General features: G+C 41.4%; 1 protein-coding gene and 1 long non-coding RNA gene across 2 annotated transcripts in view; one reads left to right on the top strand and one right to left on the bottom strand.

Moving 5' to 3' along the window:
* Nucleotides 1-15,955, bottom strand: part of Pygb (glycogen phosphorylase B) — a 41,990-nt gene extending 26,035 nt beyond the window's left edge. The window contains exons 1-2 of the mRNA XM_005334583.5: nucleotides 15,578-15,955; nucleotides 4,243-4,344 (exon numbers count right to left, since the gene is read on the bottom strand). Of these exons, the coding sequence (XP_005334640.1) occupies nucleotides 4,243-4,344; nucleotides 15,578-15,820 (345 nt within the window). The 5' untranslated portion in view covers nucleotides 15,821-15,955. The remainder of the gene's footprint in view (nucleotides 1-4,242; nucleotides 4,345-15,577) is intronic.
* Nucleotides 14,788-19,942, top strand: LOC144378033 (uncharacterized). Its single transcript, XR_013439494.1, has 2 exons — nucleotides 14,788-15,460; nucleotides 19,683-19,942. It is a non-coding gene; the product is annotated as an uncharacterized LOC144378033 (long non-coding RNA).
* The last annotated feature ends 2,545 nt before the right edge of the window (nucleotides 19,943-22,487 follow it).

The following is a 22,487-nucleotide window of genomic DNA, read 5'->3' on the forward strand; positions in this document are numbered from 1 at the left end:
CTATTAATGTGGCTTTAGTATGTATAAAATTCACAAATTATTAATATTATCTGGATCAATAATTTTGAAATTTTTTGGACTTAGGGGGAATCCAAAAAGTTTTTTGCTTATATGAATTATATCTATCAAATTAATAATTTATCAAGTTAAAAATTAAAATGAAGAAAAATGTTAAAGTATGTGTTGCATATGGATATGTATATATACATATATAGCATGTGTGTATATATATATTACACACACACACACACACACACACACACAAATTCATTTAAAAATAACAAACTGAGCACAGTGGAGAATGTCCACAATCCCAACTATTTGAGAGGCTGAGGCAGAAGAATTCAAAGAAACTTTGCTTATCTACTTTCTGTCTCTATGAAATTGCCTACTGGGGACATTTAAAAGCAAACATCCAATATGTGGCATTTTGTGGCTGGTTTCTTTCAATTTAGCATAACATTATCAAGGTTCCACGGATGAGCCTTCAGGATATTTTTTGGTTTTAAGTATTGGGATTCAACTCAGGGGCACTCAACCACTGAGCCACATCTCCAGCTCCACTTTGTATTTTATTTAGAGACAGGGTCTCACTAAGTTGCTTAGGGCCCCATGGTTGCTAAGGCTGGCTTTGAACTTGGGATCCTCCTGCCTCCAGCTGTGTGCCACCACACCTGGTTCCTTTAGGACATTTTGCTAAATGAATAAGTCAGTCACAAAAGGTCAAATTCACAGAAACAGAAAGCAGAATGGTAGTTTCCAGGATCTAGGGAGATGGGAATAGAAAGTTCTTTAATATGAACAGAGTTTCAATTTTAGGAAAAAGAAAAGGTTCTGTAGATGGGTACTGGTGATAGCTGTATAACAATGTGAATGTGCTTAATGCCACTCAGCTGCACATTTAAAAAGGGCTCAGAAGGTGAATTTAAGGTTATATTCATTTTACCACAAATTTTTTTAATGGGAAAAAAAATTTTAACATAATGTGGGGGTTTATTTCTACACTCTCCAACTAATTCTGTTGGTCTGTTATGTCTAACCTGATTGCCATACCATACAATCTCAATGACCTTTGCTTTATTGGGAAGTGTGAGTTGTTGTTTTTCAACATTATTGTTGAAAAAAAATGTTTTTCTTTTTCAACATTGTGTTGACTATTCCTGGTCCCTTTCAAGTCCATCTAGATTTTAGGATCAGCTTCTCAGTCACAGAAGTCAACTAGAGTTGGACTAGGGATAGTGCTGAATTTGGGGAGTATTGCCATCTTGACAATATTAATTGTTCCAAGCTGTTAACATGAGATGTCTTCCCATTTAGTCATCCTTAATTTCTTTTAACTCTATTTGTTCTCAGAATACAGGTGTTATGTTTTGTTTTTGCTTTTGCTAAATTCACACCTAAGTATTTTATTCTTTTTGATGCTGTTGTAATTGGAATTGTGTCATTTTGCATTATTCATTGCAGATGCATAAAAATACTGTTAATTTTTATAGACAAATACTATATCCTGCAACTATGCTAATCTCACTCACTAATTCTAATGCTTGTTTAATGGATTCCTTAGGATTTTCTACGTCATGTCATCTGCAAACAGAGGTTTTACTTCTTTCTTTTTAAGAAGGATGCCTTGTTTCATTTTCTGCTTCTTTCTTTTTAAGATGGATGCTTTGTTTCATTTTCTTATAAAAATACCCTCTCTAGAATTTCCAGTACAATGTTAGGAAACAGTGAGAGCAGACATCTTTGGACAAAGCACACACACAAGATGAGGACACAATCAGTCAAATGCAGAGTGTAGAAACTGTAAGATAAACCTAGTTCTTACAGATTTATCTGTAAATAAATAGTAAGGCAAAAAATTTAGAAAATAAAAAAAGAGGAAATGCGTATAAATTATGAGAAGTTTAAGAGATATAAGCCAAATGCATCTAAATTATTATAAGAAATTTATGTACTGCCTGAAAAACTGATGATATTAAAGGGTTATTATTATTAATATTTTAGGGATCACAATGGTACAACTGTTTTTAAGAGTCCCTATCTTTTAGAGATACCTATTAAAATATGATGCTTTTTGATGTTGGTTTAAATTATCTGGGAGTACAAGGATATAAGTAAAGCATAACTGGCCATAAGCTGGAGCTGATGACTGGTGAAGCCATGTAATAGGTATGTGGAAAAGTTTACTATAACAGTTACTCAATTTTTATATATATTTACAATTTCCTATAGTTAAAACAATTTTAATAAACTTAATCAAGAGAGAGCTGCTTCTTTTAAAGTACTAGTTTTGAGAGTAAATTGCTCCCTAACCTCTCCAGCTCTATATGATGCATTGGTTCATTTTTTTCTAATACTGCACTCTAAATAGGGAGGCCCTTGGGGAAGAGGCTTGTTAAAGCCCTGTGTCCTAGTTTCCTCCCACTCAAAGCATCTGGCACCCATATTAAAACTTGAAGCACTCAGCAAATGTGGACTGGGAGCCATGAAGATCTAGTCACCACAAAAACCTTTCCAACAGGATTTTAGAAACTATAAAAACTATAGTTTCTAAAATCTTTATCTAAAAAGTATTTTTAAAAGTTTCAACAACTAAAACACTTCTACAACTGTAAAATCCACAGAAGGTATGACTAAGATACTATGTTCTATGCTCCTTACAGACACATTCTAAAGTGACTATTCGGTAAACTTAAATGTCAGGTCACCTGCCAGGGTAACTTCTATCCTGAAAACTTTCCCATACACATGCCAAGGAAAAGGAAACTGTGGGGTCACACCCTAGAACTTCTCCAATGGAGACCTGGAAATAATTTTTTTTCATGGTGCTGGAGATTGAACCCATGGCCTTGTACACTCAAGGCAAACCCTCTACAATCTATCAATTGAGGTATATCCTGTCTGGAAATTTTTATTTTTTTTTTTGTATCAGTGATTGAACTCAGGGGCACATAACTACTGAGCCATATTCCCAGCCCAATTTTGTATTTTATTTAAAGACAGGGTCTCAGGGCTGGAGATGTGGCTCAAGCGGTAGTGCGCTCGCCTGGCATGCGTGCGGCCGGGGTTTGATCCTCAGCACCACATACCAACAAGGATGTTGTGTCCTCCGAGAACTAAAATAAAAAAATAAATAAATATTAAAAAAAAAAAAAAAAAGACAAGGTCTCATTGAGTTGCTTGGCGCCTCACTTTTGCTGAGGCTGGCTTTGAACTCATGATCCTCCTGACTCAGCCTCCCAAGCCTCTAGGATTACAGGCAGAAAATAAAATTTTTGCTCCATGTATCAACTCAACTAAGCACTATATTATATACCTCAGGCACTAAGAAGGGGTTCCCAGCAGGGTATCACCTTATAACCTTGCTGGACTTATAGCCCCAAACAAGCTCCACAAGTTCCTTCCACTCAAACCCAACAAGAGCAAAAGCAGGAGCAGGGGGCTGGTAGGGAGGACCCCTCACTGAAAACCTTCCCATACACATGCCAAGGGAAAGGATGCTATGGGGTCACACCCTAGAACTTCTCCACTGGAGACCTGTGTACCAGGAGATGGCAGGAAAAGGAGATAGACTAGGAAGACAGAGCTGAAACCAATCATAGCTCTGCTCTAAGACTACAAATGACCTGTGAAAGGGTTAAGCCCAAGGGGATTCAATGTTACTGAGGTGCCATTAAGGAAAAACAGTTTTTATTCTGATTAGAGAAAAATCACCTTTTTTTTTTTAAGTAGAAAGTAGTTTTTATTATAATTATCATTATTTTTGTTATGACTCTAAAACATTACTTTTAATTTATTTTAGGGCTTATGTAAGCATATTTTTGTCACCTGTTTTTTTTCCCCCCCTATATAATGTGAGCCACTCCGGGCTTTCTTCCATCAAGAAGACCAGCTTTTTAACTAGGTTATCTTAGGGGTATATGTGGAAGATCAGGTCTGGGTTACTAATTAATAAAGCAAGCAGAAATGGGCAATAACAATCACTTTTCCCATGTTCTAAACATGCCCCTGGGGTGGGAGTGAGAAGTACTGCACAATTCAACACAGTCCTTGCACTCCATGTATTATCATCCCCTTGTCCTCTTGAGGGAGAAGAAATTGCCCTCCAACCCATATCCCTCGAGTAGGGTAGAACACATTTGCCCATTCCATGATTGTGGCCAATTGTAACATCTCTGTTGACCTCTGGGACTTCAAGGGCCACAGAGGCCAACCAGAAGCCCAGACACAAGGGCCCCATACCTGATAAATAGCTTCATCACATGCATTCTGAAGGCCCAGGTTCACCATCGTGTTCTGCAATGTACGGCCCATGTAGAATTCCAGGGAAAGATAATAAATGCGCTAAGGAAGCAAAGGAAAGAATTTTAGATTTATCATTCCATCCCCACACACAGGCAGGTTAAGGGCTATGAAAAGGCTATGAAAAGGCTCATGAAGCATCCACTTGGTTCTTTTACTTACATTAATTCCATGCTGACACCACACATGTAAGAACAGCTCACCCAGAGCACAGGATATTTTCCCTGCACTCTTTTGAGTTTTCAGTGAAAATAAACTGACTTTTCCTGATGTATGGATTAAGCCTTATACTTGAGAACAAGGCTCCCCAAAACTGGGCAGATTCCAGGCTGAGAATAGGTTGGCCTCTCACCAGCTGTGTGCCCATGGGCAAAATTATGTCTTCACTTTTCTAAGATAGGATAAAACAACAAAGTAGGGAAAATATTTTCAAGTATTAAATGTAGCTGGACACGATGGCTGGCACCTGAAGTTCTAGTTACTCGGGAGGCTGAGGCAAGAGGGGTACTTGAGCCCAGGAATTTGAGGCCCATCTGGTGACATAGTAAGACCCCTATAACCAAAATGTAAATCAACAATAAACAAAAGAGAATTACTAGCCAGCACAGTGGCACACACCTGTAATCCCAGCTTGGGAGGCAAAGGAAGAAGATCCTGAATTCAAACCAGCCTCAGCAATGGTGAGGCCCTAAGCAACTCAGTGAAACCCTGTCTCTAAATAAAATAAAAAACAGAACTGGGGATGTGGCTCAGTGGTTCAGTACCCCTGAGTTCAATCCACAATAACCCCCCCAAAAAAGAGAGAATTCCTGATCACAGATTTTGAAACACACATGCAGTTCTTGATAAACATCAGCACAATCAATAAATGCTGGGTGTCTGAATGAATGCATCCATTTCCACAAGGCAGAAGTCAATTTTGCTGGGGATGGAACTTGTGGGCCTTGCACATGCTAGGCAAGCGCTCTATAACTAAGTCACACCACAGCCCAGAAGTCTGGTTTCTGCCTGATGCCTAGTGGCTGGTTTAGGGACTCATAAATGCTATCTTGTGTTAAATGAGGTGATTTAGGCCAGGCATGGCGGTTCACAACTTTAATCCCAGCACAGGAGGACCACAGGGAGGTTCAAAATGAGCCTTGGCAACTTAGTAAGGCTGTAAGCAACTTAGTGAGACCCTGTCTCAAATTAAAATTAAAAGTGAGTGGTTGAACACCCTTGGGTTCAATTCCTGCTACCAAAAAAAAAAAAATGAGGTGATTTAACCAGGACTACTATCATATGTAGTGCTACTGAACCCCAAATAGGGTTCCAAAACCTCATATGTTGGGGCTCAGAAAATGATATCCCATGCAGGCACAGTGGTACCCACCTATCTCAGTAACTTGGGAGGCTGAGGCAGAAGGGTTGCAAGTTCAAGGACAGCCTTAGAAACTTAGTAGGACCCTGTCTAATACAAAGGACTAGGGATTTAGCTTATTAGTAAAGGACTCCTGAGTTCAATTCCTAGTGTGTGTGTGTGTGTGTGTGTGTGTGTGTGTGTGTGTGTGTATTTCACATACACATACTCCAAAGACTGCTGCTATGGACATGCTGAGAAGCCTCAGAATCCATCTCAGAATCAAGGTCCCTATCACCTCCCCTTGTTTCTCTCTATCCCAGTCCAAGGAGCAGCATTATGTGACCAGATCCTCCAAAGGAGAAACAGAGTCATCTTCAATCTTCATCCTCTGAAATTTTGCTAACCAGAAAATACTAAACAGTCTCAGGGGACTGCAGTCTGTCAATATATCTGGACAGACTTTTTTCACATACCAATGTCCTCTGTCTTGATCAGTTCAGTATTCCAAAGGCCAGGCATCATTTACAAACCACGGTCTGTTCTGCAAGCCAAACCAACTATATCCCAGGCTTCTGTATGTTCTCCAATGAATTCCCCTAAAAACTGGGCTATCCTTTGAATTCCCTTAAAAATCAGTTTCTAGTCCTCTAAAAATTGCCGACATCCCCTCTTTTCGCCCTATGCCCTATGAAAGGGTATTTAAGTTTCAATTTTCTGCCATTTCCTCTGAAAGGAAAATTTACACTTTGTAAAAATACACTTTGTATGTCTAATTTTTCCCCCAGCACATTAACATATTTGTTTATTCTCCCATATAATCTGTCTATTGTCAGTTCACCCCTGTGAATCTTCAGAGGACAAAGGGAAGCCTTTTGTTTGTCCCCACACATATGCACTCTATCATGTACCAGTCACAGGAAATATGTAAATAAAAGAAATATGTCAATAAAACCACTGAAAACCAAAAGATAGGGAGCAGAAGGTACATTGCAAAAAGTTAGAAAGGATTTTGAATGATTTTGTCATAAAGACTTGATAAATGTTGGAGGAGATAGATACCATGTATACATACACCAAAGCATCACAAGGTAAAGTCAAAACAAAACAACAACAACAAAAAAGGACTGGACTAGGAGTGTGCAAGTGAATAAAACATCAAGCTGGGCACAGTGGCACTTCCCAAAAGTTCAGAAGGCTGAGGCAAGAGGACCACAAGTTCAAAGTCAACCTCAGCAACTTGGTAAGGACCTGTCTTGAAATAAAATAAAAACATAAATAAAAGAACTGGGGATGTGGTTCCATGTTTAAAAAAACAGAGTTCAGTCTTTGATGGCCTTTTTTCTGTTTTGTTTTTGGCCTTTTGTTTTTGTATCATAGGGATCAATCCCAGTGGTACTCTATCACTAAACTACATTCCCAGCCCTTTTAATTTTTTGAGACAGGGTCTCACTATATTGCCCAAGCTGGCCTCCAAATAATATATATATATATATATATATATATATATATATATATATGCTTTTTTAGTTGTAGGTGGACATAATACCTTTATTTTATTTTATTTTTTTTTTTTAAAGAGAGAGTGAGAGGAGAGAGAGAGAGAGAGAGAATTTTTAATATTTATTTTTTAGTTCTCGGCAGACACAACATCTTTGTTGGTATGTGGTGCTGAGGTTCGAACCCGGGCCGCACGCATGCCAGGCGAGCCCGCTACCGCTTGAGCCACATCCCCAGCCCCCTTTATTTTATTTTTATGTGGAGCCTTCCACATGCAAGGCAAGTACTCTACTACTGATCTACAAACACAGCCCTGGCCTCCAGCTTTTGATCCTTCTGCCTCAGCCTCCCAAATAGCTGGAATTATATTATGTGCTATTGCACCCAGTTGATAACCTGTTTTTACTTTTTTAATCATTTGAACATACGGCTTCTAAATTACTATCCAAATTCCAACATCCTTAAAATCACAAAAACATTGCAATGTAATTAACAAGTCTTCACAGTTGCTGTGGGTAAAACTCCCATTCCCATGACTCACAGTCCATTGCTTCTTGCTGACTTTTCATCACCTTGGACTTTATTTACACTACACTTGAACCAACTTATTATTTTATGGGGTTTCCATAGCAGTCTGCCTTCCCACCCACAAAGAAGACTGTGGGTATTTATAACAAATGTGAAAACATACTGGGCCCAGCTAGAACTCAGCTGCCTGAGAAAATACTGAATTAAGGGTTCATACACAATAATTTCCTTTTTCCTATGTACAGTATCCCCACTTTTCTGAGGGGTACATATTCAAACACTCCAGTGGAAACCTGAAACTATAGACAGTACCAAATATTTCACAGGCTAAGCATCCCTCATCTGATAATTTTTGAATAAGAGATGCTCAAATGGCAAATTATACAAATATTCCAAAATCTGAAAAATTCTGAAATCTGCAACACTTCTGGTCCCAAGCCATTCAGATAAAGGATATAAAACTACATTTACTGTGTTTTTTCATAAATGTATAATCTATAATAAAATTTAATTTATAAATGAAGCATACTAAGAGATGAACATCAATAAAAGAAAAATAATATTGTTATTTAATAATAAATATATTTTAATGAAAGCTATGTGAAAGTGTCCTCTCTCAAAGATATCTTATGGCCCTGTAGATTTTAGCAACTTTAGCAACATAATGTTTTCTTTCCTAAACCAAGAACTTTCACTTTAGAGAAGAACTTTACTTCTTCTGTTTCACATATCCAAATTCCCAAGATCACTATTCTTGTGCTTTGAAGCCATTATTTGGTAAAATAAGAGTTACTTAAACATAAGCTCAGTGGTGGAGTGCCCTTGAGTTCAATCTCCAGTTACCTGCCCCTCCCAAAAAAAAAAAAAAAAAACCACTGATTTACAGAGTATTTCAAAGAGACATCTGCCTCCCATGTTTACTGAAGTACTATTCACAGTAGCCAAGATAGAGAAAATGTGATGTATATACACATTACATTATTCAGCCATAAAAGGGATAATGTGGGGTAAGAGATGTAGCTCAGTGGTAGAACATTTGCCTAGTGTGCAGGCCCTTGGCCCAATCTCCAGTACTGAAAACACACACACACACACACACACACACACACACACACACACAGAGAAAGAATAAAGTCCTGTTATCTCCAACAATCTGAACAGAACTGGAGGACCTTCTGTTAAATGAAATAAGCCAGGCACAAAGAGACAAACACCACACAATCTCACTCATATATGGAATCTAAACTTCTCATAGAAGTTGCAAACAGAATATTAGATTCTAGGGAGGAAGAAATGGGGAAGTATTTTTTTAAAAATTACTTTTTTAGTTGTAGTTGGACATAATACCTTTATTTTACTTATTTATTTTTATGTGGTGCTGAGGACTGAACCCAGGGCCTGGCCCGTGCTACGCAAGCACTCGACCACTGAGCCACAACCCCAGCCCCAAAGCCCCACCCTGGTATGTTTCAGATGGCTAGGAAAGTTAAGTTCTAGTGTTGTATTGCACAGTAGGGAACTAATGATAATACACTGAATATTTCCAAAAAACTAGATTTTGAATGTTTTCACTACAACGAAATGAAGTTTGGCAAGATATGCTGACCCTATCATATAACATCACACAATATAGACATGAACTGAAATATCACATGGTTTCCCAAAAACATGTACAACTTTAATGTATTAAGTTAAAAATCTTTTTAAATAAAAAAGTCCATTGATATAAAGTGTTAATGTCATCCAAAAACCCCCTTCACAGAAATATTTGTAATTATGTTCATATTTGGGCACTGTGTCCCAGCCACGGTGACACATAAAACTAGCCATTATAGCTTATAACAGCAGAGGACAGACTGTCTTCTAAGAAAGTTGTGGTGCACACACATTGGTAGACAAATGATGGCCAAACCCTCCCTTCCACTTGGCCAGCTATCAGGGTGAACAGCAACACAGAACAGCTGCCCACCATCAGCTTCAGGCCAGAGAAAATAATTAAGTTATCTGCTGCCCTGGAAGCCTGCCCATGGAATACAAGGTCAACTACACACACCCAAGTAGAAATACATCAGAATGACTGGGAGTGTCAGAAAGACTCCAGCAGCTGTTCTCACTACTGGCTAGCTAAAACAAAACCCCAGAAATGGGGATCAGAGCAGGCAGGGCTACAAAACACTGCCCAGAATTATCCTCCTTTAAAACATCTGGTTACAGCCAGACCATAAAGAGTAATTGTATTCATTGTGATTCTTTTATTAGGAATATTTGGGCAGGGATTGGGGATACAGCTCAGTTAATAGAGTGCTTGCTTCGCACTGGTACAATCCCCAGCACCACAAAAAAAAAAAATGTGTGTGTGTGTGTGTGTGTGTTTACCTATACCTATACATATATATATATATATATGTATATATGAGGCAGAGTTATAGTTCAGTTGGTAGAGCATTTGCCTAGCATGTATGAAGCACTGGATTTGATCTTCAGGACTACATAAAAATTAATAAAAGTATTGTGCCCATCTATAACTAAAAATTAAAAAAAAATAAACATTTAAAAGACAAAAGTTTGGGCCCCATAGTAGAGCTGCTTTCCTTAATTGCAGTCAGGTCATAAGCTTACGGGGAAAAGCCACAGTGACCTGACACTGATGTGGTCAGCTTTATGTAAACCCATGGAAATAACACAGATTGGACAACAAAGATCTGTGACTCTCAAATCTAAGCATGATCTTTCATTTTTGGGGGGACCAGAACTTAGGATCTGTATTTTGGGTCCTAACCTTGCACCTGAATTTAGCCCATTCTCCTTCTCCTACTGTCCCACCCCAACATTCTATCTGAAGCCTTTTATTAGTTGGAACTTTTTGCATTACACCTTGCTGAAACATACTCAAATTCTTTATGGAGACAGAATATCTAAACAAAATTTAAACATCTTTTTAAAAAAAATATTTATTTTTGTTTTTGTTTTGTTTTAGGTGGACACAATATCTTCATTTTATTTTTATGTGGTGCTGAGAATCGAACCCAGTGCCTCAGGCATGCTAGGCGAGCATGCTACCACTTGAGCCACATCCCCAGCCTGAAACATCTTATAAAAAACAAATTCTAACATGTTGGAATGCCAAGAAATCTCAGAAATAGATTCTCCCTTCATTTAAAGAAGAAAAAACTGAGGCCATACCCACAGTGACAGACTGAGTGGTAAAGCCAGGACTGAAATGAGTTTGAGGCCTTGAGGTTTAACTTGGTGCTTGGGTGTTTGCCTAGCACATACAAGGACCCAGGTTCAATCTTCAACACCACAAAAGGAAAATTTTTTGCATAAGTAGTGCAGATTCATGTGCAACCCTCCCTTACCACCACCCAACTCTTCCAGTCCCTGGGTGAGTGGTGTCTCAGGCACTATAGTTTGAGTCCAGAGTTCACTCTTGACCTTGCCAATTTTAGAGAATCCAAGAAATGACTATGTTGCAGAATGAGGCCATTCATGGAGCCAAAGTGACAGGTGTGGGGAGGCTAACATAGTACATGACCAGCATTTGTTTCCCCTTCTGATTGGTGTGGCATTGTCGGTCACCCTGTGATCTGGTTGCCTATGTAAAACAGACAATAGCCCCGATTTTTAGGGTCAAGAAAATGCAATGGTCTTCGTGCATGGGCGTGCCTTCCTACATCCCCATGGGTCCAGCTACTCTCACCTGTTCCTTTGTGATATTTCCCCTAGCCCTGTTTGGGATAGAATGTTCCATGGAAACGCCCTTTGTATGTCCCCTTCTCTTACTCTGCCCTTGTGTGTGGCCTACCTAGAAGTCAGTCATCCTGCTGATAGCAGACATCATGAAGCTAGACTCAGCCCCCTGAAACCTGATCCCTTGCCTTATTTGAATGGCTTCTCCTCAATAAAAGGGGTCAGCACTTGCTCTGGCTTGCTCTGGCTCTCTCTCTCTCTCTCTTTCTGTGGATCCTTAAGATCAGAGGAGCCGTCACAGCACCCCCAAATAAAAAGGTATTTCTGTTTCTTGTGTGGTTATTTCGCGCAGCCCAGTTCTCCTGAAGTGACCCTTGAGTGTTTAAATCGCTGGGAACAGGACAGACAGGGAACGTCCTCTCTCATGGATTCTTGCAATCATGCTGGAAAGATTTCAGAAACACCTTGCAACTTGGGTAGCAAGCATGAGCTTATTAGGAGAGAGGGGAAAAGGAGACACTCTCAAACGAGAGGGACAGCATGCCCGTCCTGCTCTCTTGATGTATTGGGGGTTCCAGGGAATCTTCCTGAGAGTCCACCTCATGTCCACTTCTTTTTTTAAAAAAAAAAAAAGAGAGTGAGAGACAGTGAGAGAGAGAGAGAGAGAGAATTTTTTTTTAATATTTATTTTTTAGTATTTGGCGGACACAACATATTTGTTTGTATGTGGTGCTGAGGATCGAACCCGGGCCGCGCGCATGCCAGACGAGCGCACTACCGCTTGAGCCACATCCCCAGCCCCACATGTCCACTTCTTAACTTGTGACCCACAGCAGGTTTGTGTTAAACTTCCAAGTCTCCACTGTGCATGATTCCTATTATGACATGCTAAATATCCAAGGCAACTCCAGATCACTTTGGCCCACTGAGTAGTTCTAACTGGAACTTTTTTATGGTTGGTTAGGGGGTGCTTTTAATTGTTTTCTCTATCCTCAGTTCTGTAATTTGACCAGTCTAAAGATCACAAAAAGAGTTGGGGTTGTAGTTAAGTAAGTGGTAAACCACTTACCTTGCAAATGTGAGGCACTGCTCACCGGCACCATGTAAAACTAAATAAACAAAATAAAGGTATTGTATCCATCTACAACTAAAAATATATGTTTAAAAAAAAATCACAAAAGCCACCCCTGCTTTAGGGTAACTTGCATTCTTATCAGCTTTTGGGCCAGCACTTCTCCTGTAAATAACAGGTTGTTTATTAAGGCATATAGCATATCCTATTGACTGAATCCAAGCAGGTAAACTGTTTTTTAAAATAATTTACCTGGGCTGGGGATATAGCTCAGCTGGTAAAGTGTTTGCCTTGCATGCACAAGGCCCCGGGTTCAATCCCAGAAAGGAAGGAAGGAATAAAGAAAAATAAAGTTTAAATTCTTTAAAATAAATAAATAAATAAGATCATGGGGAGGACAGCATAGTAGGTATAGTTTATAGAATTTATCCCCTTACCTTCATGTTCCCATCGCTCATGGCTGTTCCCTATCATACATGATAACTAAGCACCCTGGGCACTCCAAGTTTCTATTACTTAAAATGAAGCACTAAAGTCACAAAACAATAGATTCAACACTACACTATTTTATGTGATTAAAAATAAGTTTCTACCAGTAAAGAAAAAAAATATATAGAATACAAAATATTTAACATTTACAATGTTACTATTAGGTTGTCATATTATTTTTTTTCCTATTGGTTCATCTGTGTTTCCTAATTTTTTCTCCAGTAATCATAAGGACTTAACATATTTTCAAAGACAAAAATAATAAATATAAGCATTATATCTTATTAAACATAGTGTCATATCACAGTCTAAGATGTGCTGGTACCAGTCCCTGAGGCAATTCCTAGGGCTTGGGGTATAGCTCTAAGGTTTTTTTTACTGGAAGCCCATTTCCTCTCATAGGCTCTGGCAGAGTCTTGTTTCTGGCATTACCGGCTGAGAAAAAAGATGATGAGCTTATTTTCATCATGAATTAGCCAGAGAAGCACTTAAACTTCAACTTTCCACTTTTAAATGGACTTTCTATCCGGAACAGGCAAACAAGACTTCCATTTACGGGCTGTGTGGTTTCTTTAAAGAAGAAAGGTTTCCACCTATGGCCACAGATCTCTCACCAAGGAGCAAGGCAATATGTTGTTGGAGAAACTAATTTTACTCATGAAGGTCATTTCCTTAATCCCTGGGACCATCACTGACTGGCCTTTCTAGGATACAATTATATGCAAAAACTCTAGCAGGAACTCTAAGGTGTCATCCAGTTCCTGGGACATGCCCTTGAATGTGCAAGCAAAACTGTACCTTTGTCATCCACTGCTTGGACAATAAAAATGTTGCATACCACAGCTCTCCCACTGGCAGAGAATTCTGGAGGAGCCACTGCCTCTTGGCCAGCTTCCCTGGCAGTCATCCCAAGCCCTTGTTGTAATAACCTGTTTTAGTCATTTGGTGCCACTTCTTTCTAAGCTGTCTTGCACACTAAATACTGAAGAGGCTCAAATGGATTTCTAACAGATCTGTCTTTTTTACCATCTCTATTTTATAAGAGAAATCAATTTTGAAAGCCAATCAATCTCACTGTTAACAATTATTAAATATATCTTAATGTCCTACAAATATATCCTACAATATCAACAAAGCACCTGTCCAGTTTCCAGGTGTCTACTGCAAATCAAATCTTTGCAAATTTGCCTCAAGCCTGCTAGTGTCTTTTTCTCAACAATTTTCACCCTACCTTAGTATAGGAAAGACAAAACTCTTCATGGTAAAAACAAAACAAAACAAAACAACAAAAAACAAAAACTGGCAACAGAGGGCTGTCCAAGATTATGATGCACTCATGACACTGAAAACCAGGAAGTAAGCATTTACTGACTTGGAAAACTGTTTCCAAGTGAAAAAGTTACAATTGTTTATGAATGAAACAGAAAAGCCACAAAATTGTGCAACATACTTTTAAAAATAATGTGTATGTATACTTAGAGATAGGACAAAATCTGGAAGAGCATAAAACTACATTTAACATGGTTAAGAATTAGTGAGGGCTATCAATAACTTTCTTTAATGATTTTGTATTTTTCTAATTGCAAGTTAATTTTTTGCAAAATATAAAAAGTAACAATTACTAAAACAATCTATGTGAATCCAAGAAAATTTTTCTTTTTTTTTAATTTATTTTTTAGTTGTAGTCGGACACAATACCTTTATTTTATTTATTTTTTATGGGGTGCTGAGGACTGAACCAGGGCTTCACATGTGCTAGGCGAGCACTCTACCACTGAGCCACAACCCCAGCACCCCCACCCCCGCCAAGCAAAATTTTTCAAAAATTTTTCAATTTTTTTGTGGGAACTTCAAAGACGGAGCCTTCTCCCAGGAATCCATCTCTGAGCTTGGGACCAGTCCTGCTCTAATCAGGAAACAAAATGATTTTCTCCTAATCACCCTTGCCAAGAAAAGCCCCACAATTCCCTGCTGATTACTGACCTCACCCCCTTCCAATCCATAAAACTACCAGGCCTGGTTCCAGTACCCTTTTCTCCCACTCGCTGCTGCAGAAAAACAAAAAGAGTGGAGAGTGGGGGAGGGGGGTCAGAAAGAAAGCACAGACGAGCAGCCATCACTCAAGAAGAGCCCGGCTAAAACCCAGGCGGAAAATTCCACCATGATCTCCGCCACAGGTTCTGCAGGGAACATGGGAACCCTGCAAGGCGCCGGCTCCTAGCGGAAAGGTCTCACGATCTCCGCCCAAGGCTAACAAGCCCCAGGCCTCCAGTGCCCTGACGTCCAAGGATTCCCGGCGACCGCCGGAATCTGCTCATCCCAAGTTGTGCAGAGGGCGGGGGACGGTTCGCCGCAGGCAGACCCCCGCCCAAAGCCATCCACCGTGAGAGGCGAGGGCGCGGATCTGCGAAGGGCTGCGGGAGATGGGTGCACTGGAGCTGGAGTTAACAGAAAAGTGGTCGCCCTCCCTAGACCAATATCGATACCGACGCCTACACGCGTCTTCAGAGAAGGATGCCAGCAACGGGATGCCCTTTGAGGTGAGGGGGAGCCAGCAGCGCGGCAGGGAGCACAGCCAGGCAGTCGCGACCCCGCCCCACCTACGCGACCCGGGCAGGAGGTCTCGGCCTCCGAGCCGAGAGGGGGAGCCGCCTCACCTTGGGGTCACGCTCGTAATAGTGCTGCTGTGTACGGATCCAGCGGCCGACCAGGTGGTCGCGCACGGTGTGGGCTAGCGCGAAGAAGTAGTCGCGAGGCGTGGCCACGTTGCGGTCCTTGACCAGAGTGAAGTGCAGATGCCGGTTGAAGCTCTTCCGCACCTCCGCCACGTCGCCCAACCCCGCCAGGCCGCGCACACTGATCTGCTTCCGCCTCTCGCTGTCGGTCAGTGGCTTCGCCATCGCGCCGGCCGAAGAGGAGGTGGAAGAGAAGACCAGAGAGGAGAAGCTGACACCAAAGATGCTGCAGCGGCTCTGGCGCCAAGGACTGCGGCTTTGGCTGGCTGGCAGGGGCCGCGCCTGCGCGCCGCGTGGGGGGCGGGACCGTGCCGCGGAGAGAGGCCCAGCCTGGGGCGGGGGGGGGGGCGGGGGGGGGGCGGGACACAGGGAGGGGCGGGCCCTGCGGGGGCGGGGCCGCGCTGCGGGAAAAGACCTCGCAGGGCCCGGAGGGGTTTTAACTCAGAAGGGCCTCCAGGAGGGGTTTTAACTCAGAAGGGCAAAAGGTATCCTGTTTCCTAAATGAGAAAGCTGGTATATTGGAAGCTGAGGCGACCTACCTCCCAAGAGCTGAGATTTGCGTCGATGGATCAAAAATGAGAGGCGACTAGAGGGAGCTGAAGAACTGCTGCTAGCTCATCAATCCAGGAGAGGGGTTCTGCTGTGCCCGGACATATTGGAGTTTCTGGGGCCCAGAAACTCCATTTCTACACAAGGTCACCAGCTGTCCTCCTCTGGGAGTGACCTGGGTGCTGGGTTGTGGCTGAGGCCTGGCAAATGTTAAGGGAAACAGTGTTAGCTTGACAGCTCTCAAAGCCTGGTTGGCCCCATCTCTTGAGTTGGAGAGGGGTTGGCTCTAAAAATACCATCTAAGAAAGTAAAAATCGGTTTACAAGCCACACACGCCTGTATCCCCAACTACTTGGGAGGCTGGGGCAGGAGGATATCAAGTTCCAGGCCAGTCTGTACAATTTTGCCAGAGCCTGTCTCAAAATAAAAAATAAAAAGGACTGGGGTATAGATAAGTGGTAAAGCACCCTTGGGTTCAATTCCCAGTGGCCGTACAGGGAGGGGAAGAGAGAGGAAAAAAGGAAGGAAAGAAGATTAATCTACACTGAGAATGTAAATCTTCCTGCCAATTCAGACCTGGCTGACAAAAACAGAACCAGTTGCAAGTGAAAGAGAGAATTATTTCCCTTAAGGGCACACTGGGGATACCATCATGTGTATCACAACCTCAGGATCCACACTGAGAAAACCTGCTCCCAAAACCACAGACCAGCACTTTGCCCTCTGACATTGTTAACAGGAAAAAGGAAACACCCCCTATTATTACTGGCAGCCAAACCAAGGGAACCTGCCTGGCAAAATTCGCTCACCCACTCACATAAGAAATAGGCAAACAATGGAAGAAGTAAGAATTAATTTTATGCAGTTTGATCAAACTGGAGAGAAGCAGACAGATTGCTTCTCCACAGATCCCACAGAAGATAGTTCCACAGAAGCAGTTACAATTTACAGAAACAAAAGTCAGTGTTATACACATGTATATTTAACTGCCAGAGAACATGTCAGTTTCAGCTGGCTAAACTGGCTATGCTCATGCAGACCAAGGAATAGATTCTATTCTCAGCATGAAGAAATTTAGCTCTCTGTTTCATCTGGACAGAGGGACTCCATCCCCTCCTGTCTCTTCCATTTCAACCTGGGATAAAGCTTCAGTTTCTGGCAGTTGCTCAATGCTGTAGTCTCCAAGGAATCAGAGCTGGGTCCACTTTGCAGACCAGACCTGCTGGCCCTTTACAAATAACTCATCTCATGCAAACCTGAACTCCACCCTTCCCAAAACTCATTAGATCTCTGTCTTTTCTTCTTCTTCTTCTTTTTTTAAATATTTTCTTTTTGTTTTAGATAGACACAGTATCTTTATTTTACATTTATGTGGTGCTGAGTATCGAATCCAGTGCCTCATGCATGCTAGGCAAGCCCTCTACCATTGAGCCACAACCCCTCTGCCTTTTCTTTTATTCTTGGGATGTTCTCCCTCACTGCAATGGGTTACAAAATTTACTCCTGGTGGTCTGAAGCTGAAGAGACTGCAAAGCTTCCTGAATTTCACCGAGGTAAAGATAGCCCACAAGAGATGTCACAAAAATTCAGGTGCAGGGCTGGGGATGTGCATCAATGGTGGAGTATGTGCCTAGAATGTGGGCAATCCAAGGTTCTATCCTAGAAGTGAAAAGAAGAAAGTCCAGGTGTTACTGAAAGCTTGGTCCTTTCCCGGATGTTAATCCAATAACAAGGGCACAGTTTTGAGAAATAAAGTTTTATTGCTTTGCTAACAAAGAAGAAACACAGGGGACCCCTGTCCCAGAAGCTGTGATTCTCCCTATCAAGGGGAACAGGGGGCTTTTAGAGAGGCAATTCAAAGGCTACATTCCACATGTTCTGTCCAGAGTTGTAATTTGCTTATTAATTTGGGAGATAGTCATTTCTGAGATATTCTGGTGCCATTCCCAAAGTCTGAGTTACTTTTTTCCTGTATTGGGTGTGTGCTCAAGGACAGATAACTCTGCCTAGAATGGGGAAGAAAGGTAATCCTGTTTCCCTGATATTAGAGAGAGGAAAAAAATGAAACATTTCCATTTTAAGAATAAGTTACATTGGCAGGAGCAGCACTAATTTAAAGCATAAAGTGAACAACTGTTACCCAGGTACATTTTTTTTTTCGGTGTAATGCTTCCAAAATTACCTTACCTGAGTCCACTGCCAGCTTCAAGTCTTCTCCAAGGACCAGTCTTCGGTACTCCTGGTACTCCTGGTACTCCTCCGCCCTATTCTGAATTCACTCATGCACTGTATCCTAGGTATTCTGAAGCCAACAGATCAAATTTCAGTCACTGATGTGAGAACTGTCAGGGGTCCAGATACGGATGGAGGTTGGGGAGATTGACATAATCTCTCTGAAAGGGAACATGGCATCTCATGAGGCACAAAAATGATTGTGCCTCATGACCACTATACCACTCTGGAGAATAGATTGCCAGAGGAGCTTCAAAGACAGAAAAAAAAAAAAAAGTACAAAGATATTTTCTGGCCAGCTGGGCATGGTGGTGCATACCTGTAATCTACTCCTGGTGGTAGATTACAGGAGTAATCTACATAATCTACTCTTGCTGCTCTGCCACAGCAACTTATTTTTATTTATTTTTTAATTGTAAATGGACACAATACCTTTATTTATTTATTTTTATGTGGTCTGGAAGATCGAACCCAGTGCCTCACATGTGGCATGCAGGTGCTCTACCACTGAGCCACAACCCCAGCCCGCAACTTATTTTTAAAATGCACATGTTTCTTTCTTTTCCTCTCTCCCTTTTCCTCCCTACTCTCTACGGGAAAGAGGATTACCTTTCTTTCCCATCCTAGGCAGAGTTATCTGTCCCTAAGTACATACCTACCAAAGGAAGGAAGAAATCCCAGACTTTGGGGATGGTACCAGAAGGTCTCAGAAATGACTATCTCCCAAATTAATAAAACAGGGGTTCATATGATGCTTTGACTATATCCCTCGTGGCTTTGAAACTTACATTGTTTTTCTTTTCTTTTTCCCAACCTTCTTTTCCCTGTTCTCCTCCCTGATTTTTCCCCCTAATATTTTCCCTGATCTTCTCTGATCTTCTTTTCCCTGATAACCTTTCCTGATATTTCCCCTAATCTCATTTTCTCGGAATCACCTCTTTAAAAACGCCCTGTTCCTGATGATGTTCCTTTGGGTCACCTCTTTAATAAGAGCTCCCTGTCCCTGCTGATGAGAGAATCACAGCCTTTGGAATAGGAATCCCCTGTTTTTTCTCCTTTGCTAGCAAAGCAATAAACCTTGTTTACCTTTTTCTCCAAACCATGTCCTCCTTATTGGATTGGCATTGGGGACAAGGACCAAGCTTTTGGCAACAATCTCTGGGTACTCCCTCATTTAAGTACAATTCATATGCTAATCAATTTGTTTTTGTCTTGGGGATCTGACTTTGGCTTATCTAATTCACAGGACCTCTACCTAGAAAACCAACATGGAAAAAGGAAAAGATTGTGCCTCCCGACAAAACCTACAGGCAGATTCAGACCAGAGATGGAGAGCAGAGCTGTGGTGAGGAATCTGGCTCTCATCTTCCATTTTAACAATATTATAGAACTTCAGAACACACCAGATGAAAAGAAACCAGGCTCTGCTTTCATTTTATATAAAGCTGGAAAGTAGATTTGCACTTCCAAGCAAAAAGCTTTGAGTAAAACCTATGTTCCTACCAATTTGAGTCCAAGTTTTCTGGAACCTCTCCAGAATCATGGCCTAAACTCTTCCTTCCTGGGGCAGAATCTTGTGCCATCCAGTAGTACATACTCTACTCTCTTGATAGCCTGGACTCAGAGCTGTGACCAGGCCAGTGTACCTGTTCCTCTTGGAATTAAGAGAAGATCATGAGGCAATTTGAGTCCCCTATCACAAAATGGCTCTTTATAATCTCTTCTCCTTTTGGAAGATCATTTGACTTTTGTTTATTTTTGTTGTTTTTGTTGTTGTTGTTGCAGTACCAGGGATAGAACTCAGGGGTGTTTTATCCATGAACTATATCCCCAGCCCTTTTTATTTTTTATTTTGAGGCAGGTGAACTATGTTGCCCAGATTGGGCTTGAATTTGTGACCCTTCTGCCACACCCTTTTCTCTCCCCTAATTTGCTGGGATTACAGGTATGTGCCTCCATGCTCTTCTGGAAGACCCATCTTTTTTAAAAAAATTCATTCATTAAAAAGGGATGATATGGGCTAGGGTTGTGGCTCAGTGGTAGAGTGCTCACCTAGCATGTTCAAGGCCTTGGGTTCGATCCTCAGCACCATATAAAAATAAATAAACAAAATAAAGGTATTAAAAAAAGTTGGGCTGGGATTGTAGCTCAGCAGCAGCGCCCATGCTAGGCAGGACCCGGGTTCGATCCTCAGCACCACATAAAAATAAAGACATTGTGTTGTGTCCATCTACACCTAAAATAAATAAATAAATAATTTTTTTTTAAAGTCAATTACTTAAAAAGGGGGGCGGGGATGACAGGCCAAACTGTGGGTAGAGCACTTGCCTAGCATGCAGGAAGCCTTGGGTTCCATCCCCAGAACAACAAAATAAATAATAAAGGGATGTGTTGGGTTTGTGGGAGACTCTCCACTGAAGTTAAGTTTCCATCTGGAGAGAACATCACAAACTCCTTTACCCCTCCTCCTATATTACAGGGGTTCAAAAAACTACTGGCTAGCTGGAGGAGATGGTTCAGGTCTGTAATCTCAGTGACTTGGAGGCTGAGGCAGTAGGACCCTAGGTTTAAGGCCAGCCTCGGCATATTAGTGAGAACCTGTGTCAAAATAAAACATAAAAAGGGGTGGGGCTGGGGTTGGGGTGTAGCTCAGCAGTAGAGTGCTCACCTAGCACACATGAGACCCTGGGTTCCATCCTCAGCACCACATAAAAATAAACAAATAAAATAAAGATATTGTGTCCAACTGCAACTAAAAAAAAAAAAAAAATTAAAAAGGGGGTGGGAATGTAGCTCAGTGGTAAAGTGTCCCTGGATTCAGTCTTCAAAATAAAAGGTTGGTGGTGCTGGGGCTGGGGCTCAGTGGTGGAGCATTTGCTTAGCATGTGTGGGGCACTGGGTTCAATCCTCAGCACCACATTAAAAATAAATGAATAAAATAAAGGTCTATTAACAACTAAAAAAATATTTTAAAAAAAAAAAGGTTGAATGAATGGCTTGGGGACATCACCAGTCCTAGGTGAGAAGGCAGATGCAGAGGGCTAAGATGCTGGGATCCTGGCAACATTGCTGGCTGCTCTGTGCCAGTCAATTAAGTGTTTGCAAATGAACACAGACCAGGCCTTTCAGAAAATGGGAATGAAATAACAAATGCATCATCTTTCGAGAGGTTGATAATTATTTTTTGGGGGGAGAGCGGTTACTGGGGATTGAACTCAGGGCCACTCAACCACTAAGCAACATCCCCAGCCTTATTTTGTATTTTGTTTAGAGACAAGGCCTCACTGAGTTGCTTAGTGCCTCACCGTTGCTGAGGCTGGCTTTGAACTAATGATCCTTCTGTCTCAGTCTCCTGAGCCACTGGGATTATAGGCGTGTACCACCAAGCCAGCTGAGAGGTTGGTAATTATAAAGCTTGGTAGAATAAAGACCACCAGCTGGAATGACATGGTAGAGTTGGGTCCCTCCCTCCACTAAGGTACATAAACAGTGATATTAATGTATTTAATACATTTGTGTTAAATAATAATTCAAGGGACTAGAGTGAAAAATGGGAGTGAGAAAGAAGGAAAGAAGCTCCTTTCTATAGCACCAAATAAATGCCAGAGTAGATACTAGCAGTTTTGAGCAAAGGCTGTAGTAGAATATCCATCTGGTATGCTGCCTGAATGAATACCCTACTGAAGCCAGAATCAGACAGGCAGTCAGTATAGATAGGTAAATCGAGTCAGGTCAGGAGGCCAATTTTGAGTGAGTCTGGGAAGTTGGAAACTATACCCTGAGGGATTGAAATGTTAATTTCTTCAGAACCCTTCCCCTACACTTATCAAGAACCCTCCTCCTGCTCCAACCTATTGCCAAGGTAACCTGTCCCAGGAATTACCCCTCCCTAAAGCTATAAGGTTGTTAATATTCTATCCCGCCTTTCCCCCTTCAGCCCACCTGTTTCCCACCTTTTGGGCATCTCACCAAACAATCCTGGGCCTAGTCCTGGGCTTACTCACATATGCACAAAGGAGAAAGATAAGGGGGGAAAAGGCAGGAGACTGAA

The sequence above is a fragment of the Ictidomys tridecemlineatus genome, chromosome 5 (genome assembly GCF_052094955.1).
Source record: "Ictidomys tridecemlineatus isolate mIctTri1 chromosome 5, mIctTri1.hap1, whole genome shotgun sequence".
NCBI lineage: Eukaryota > Metazoa > Chordata > Mammalia > Rodentia > Sciuridae > Ictidomys > Ictidomys tridecemlineatus.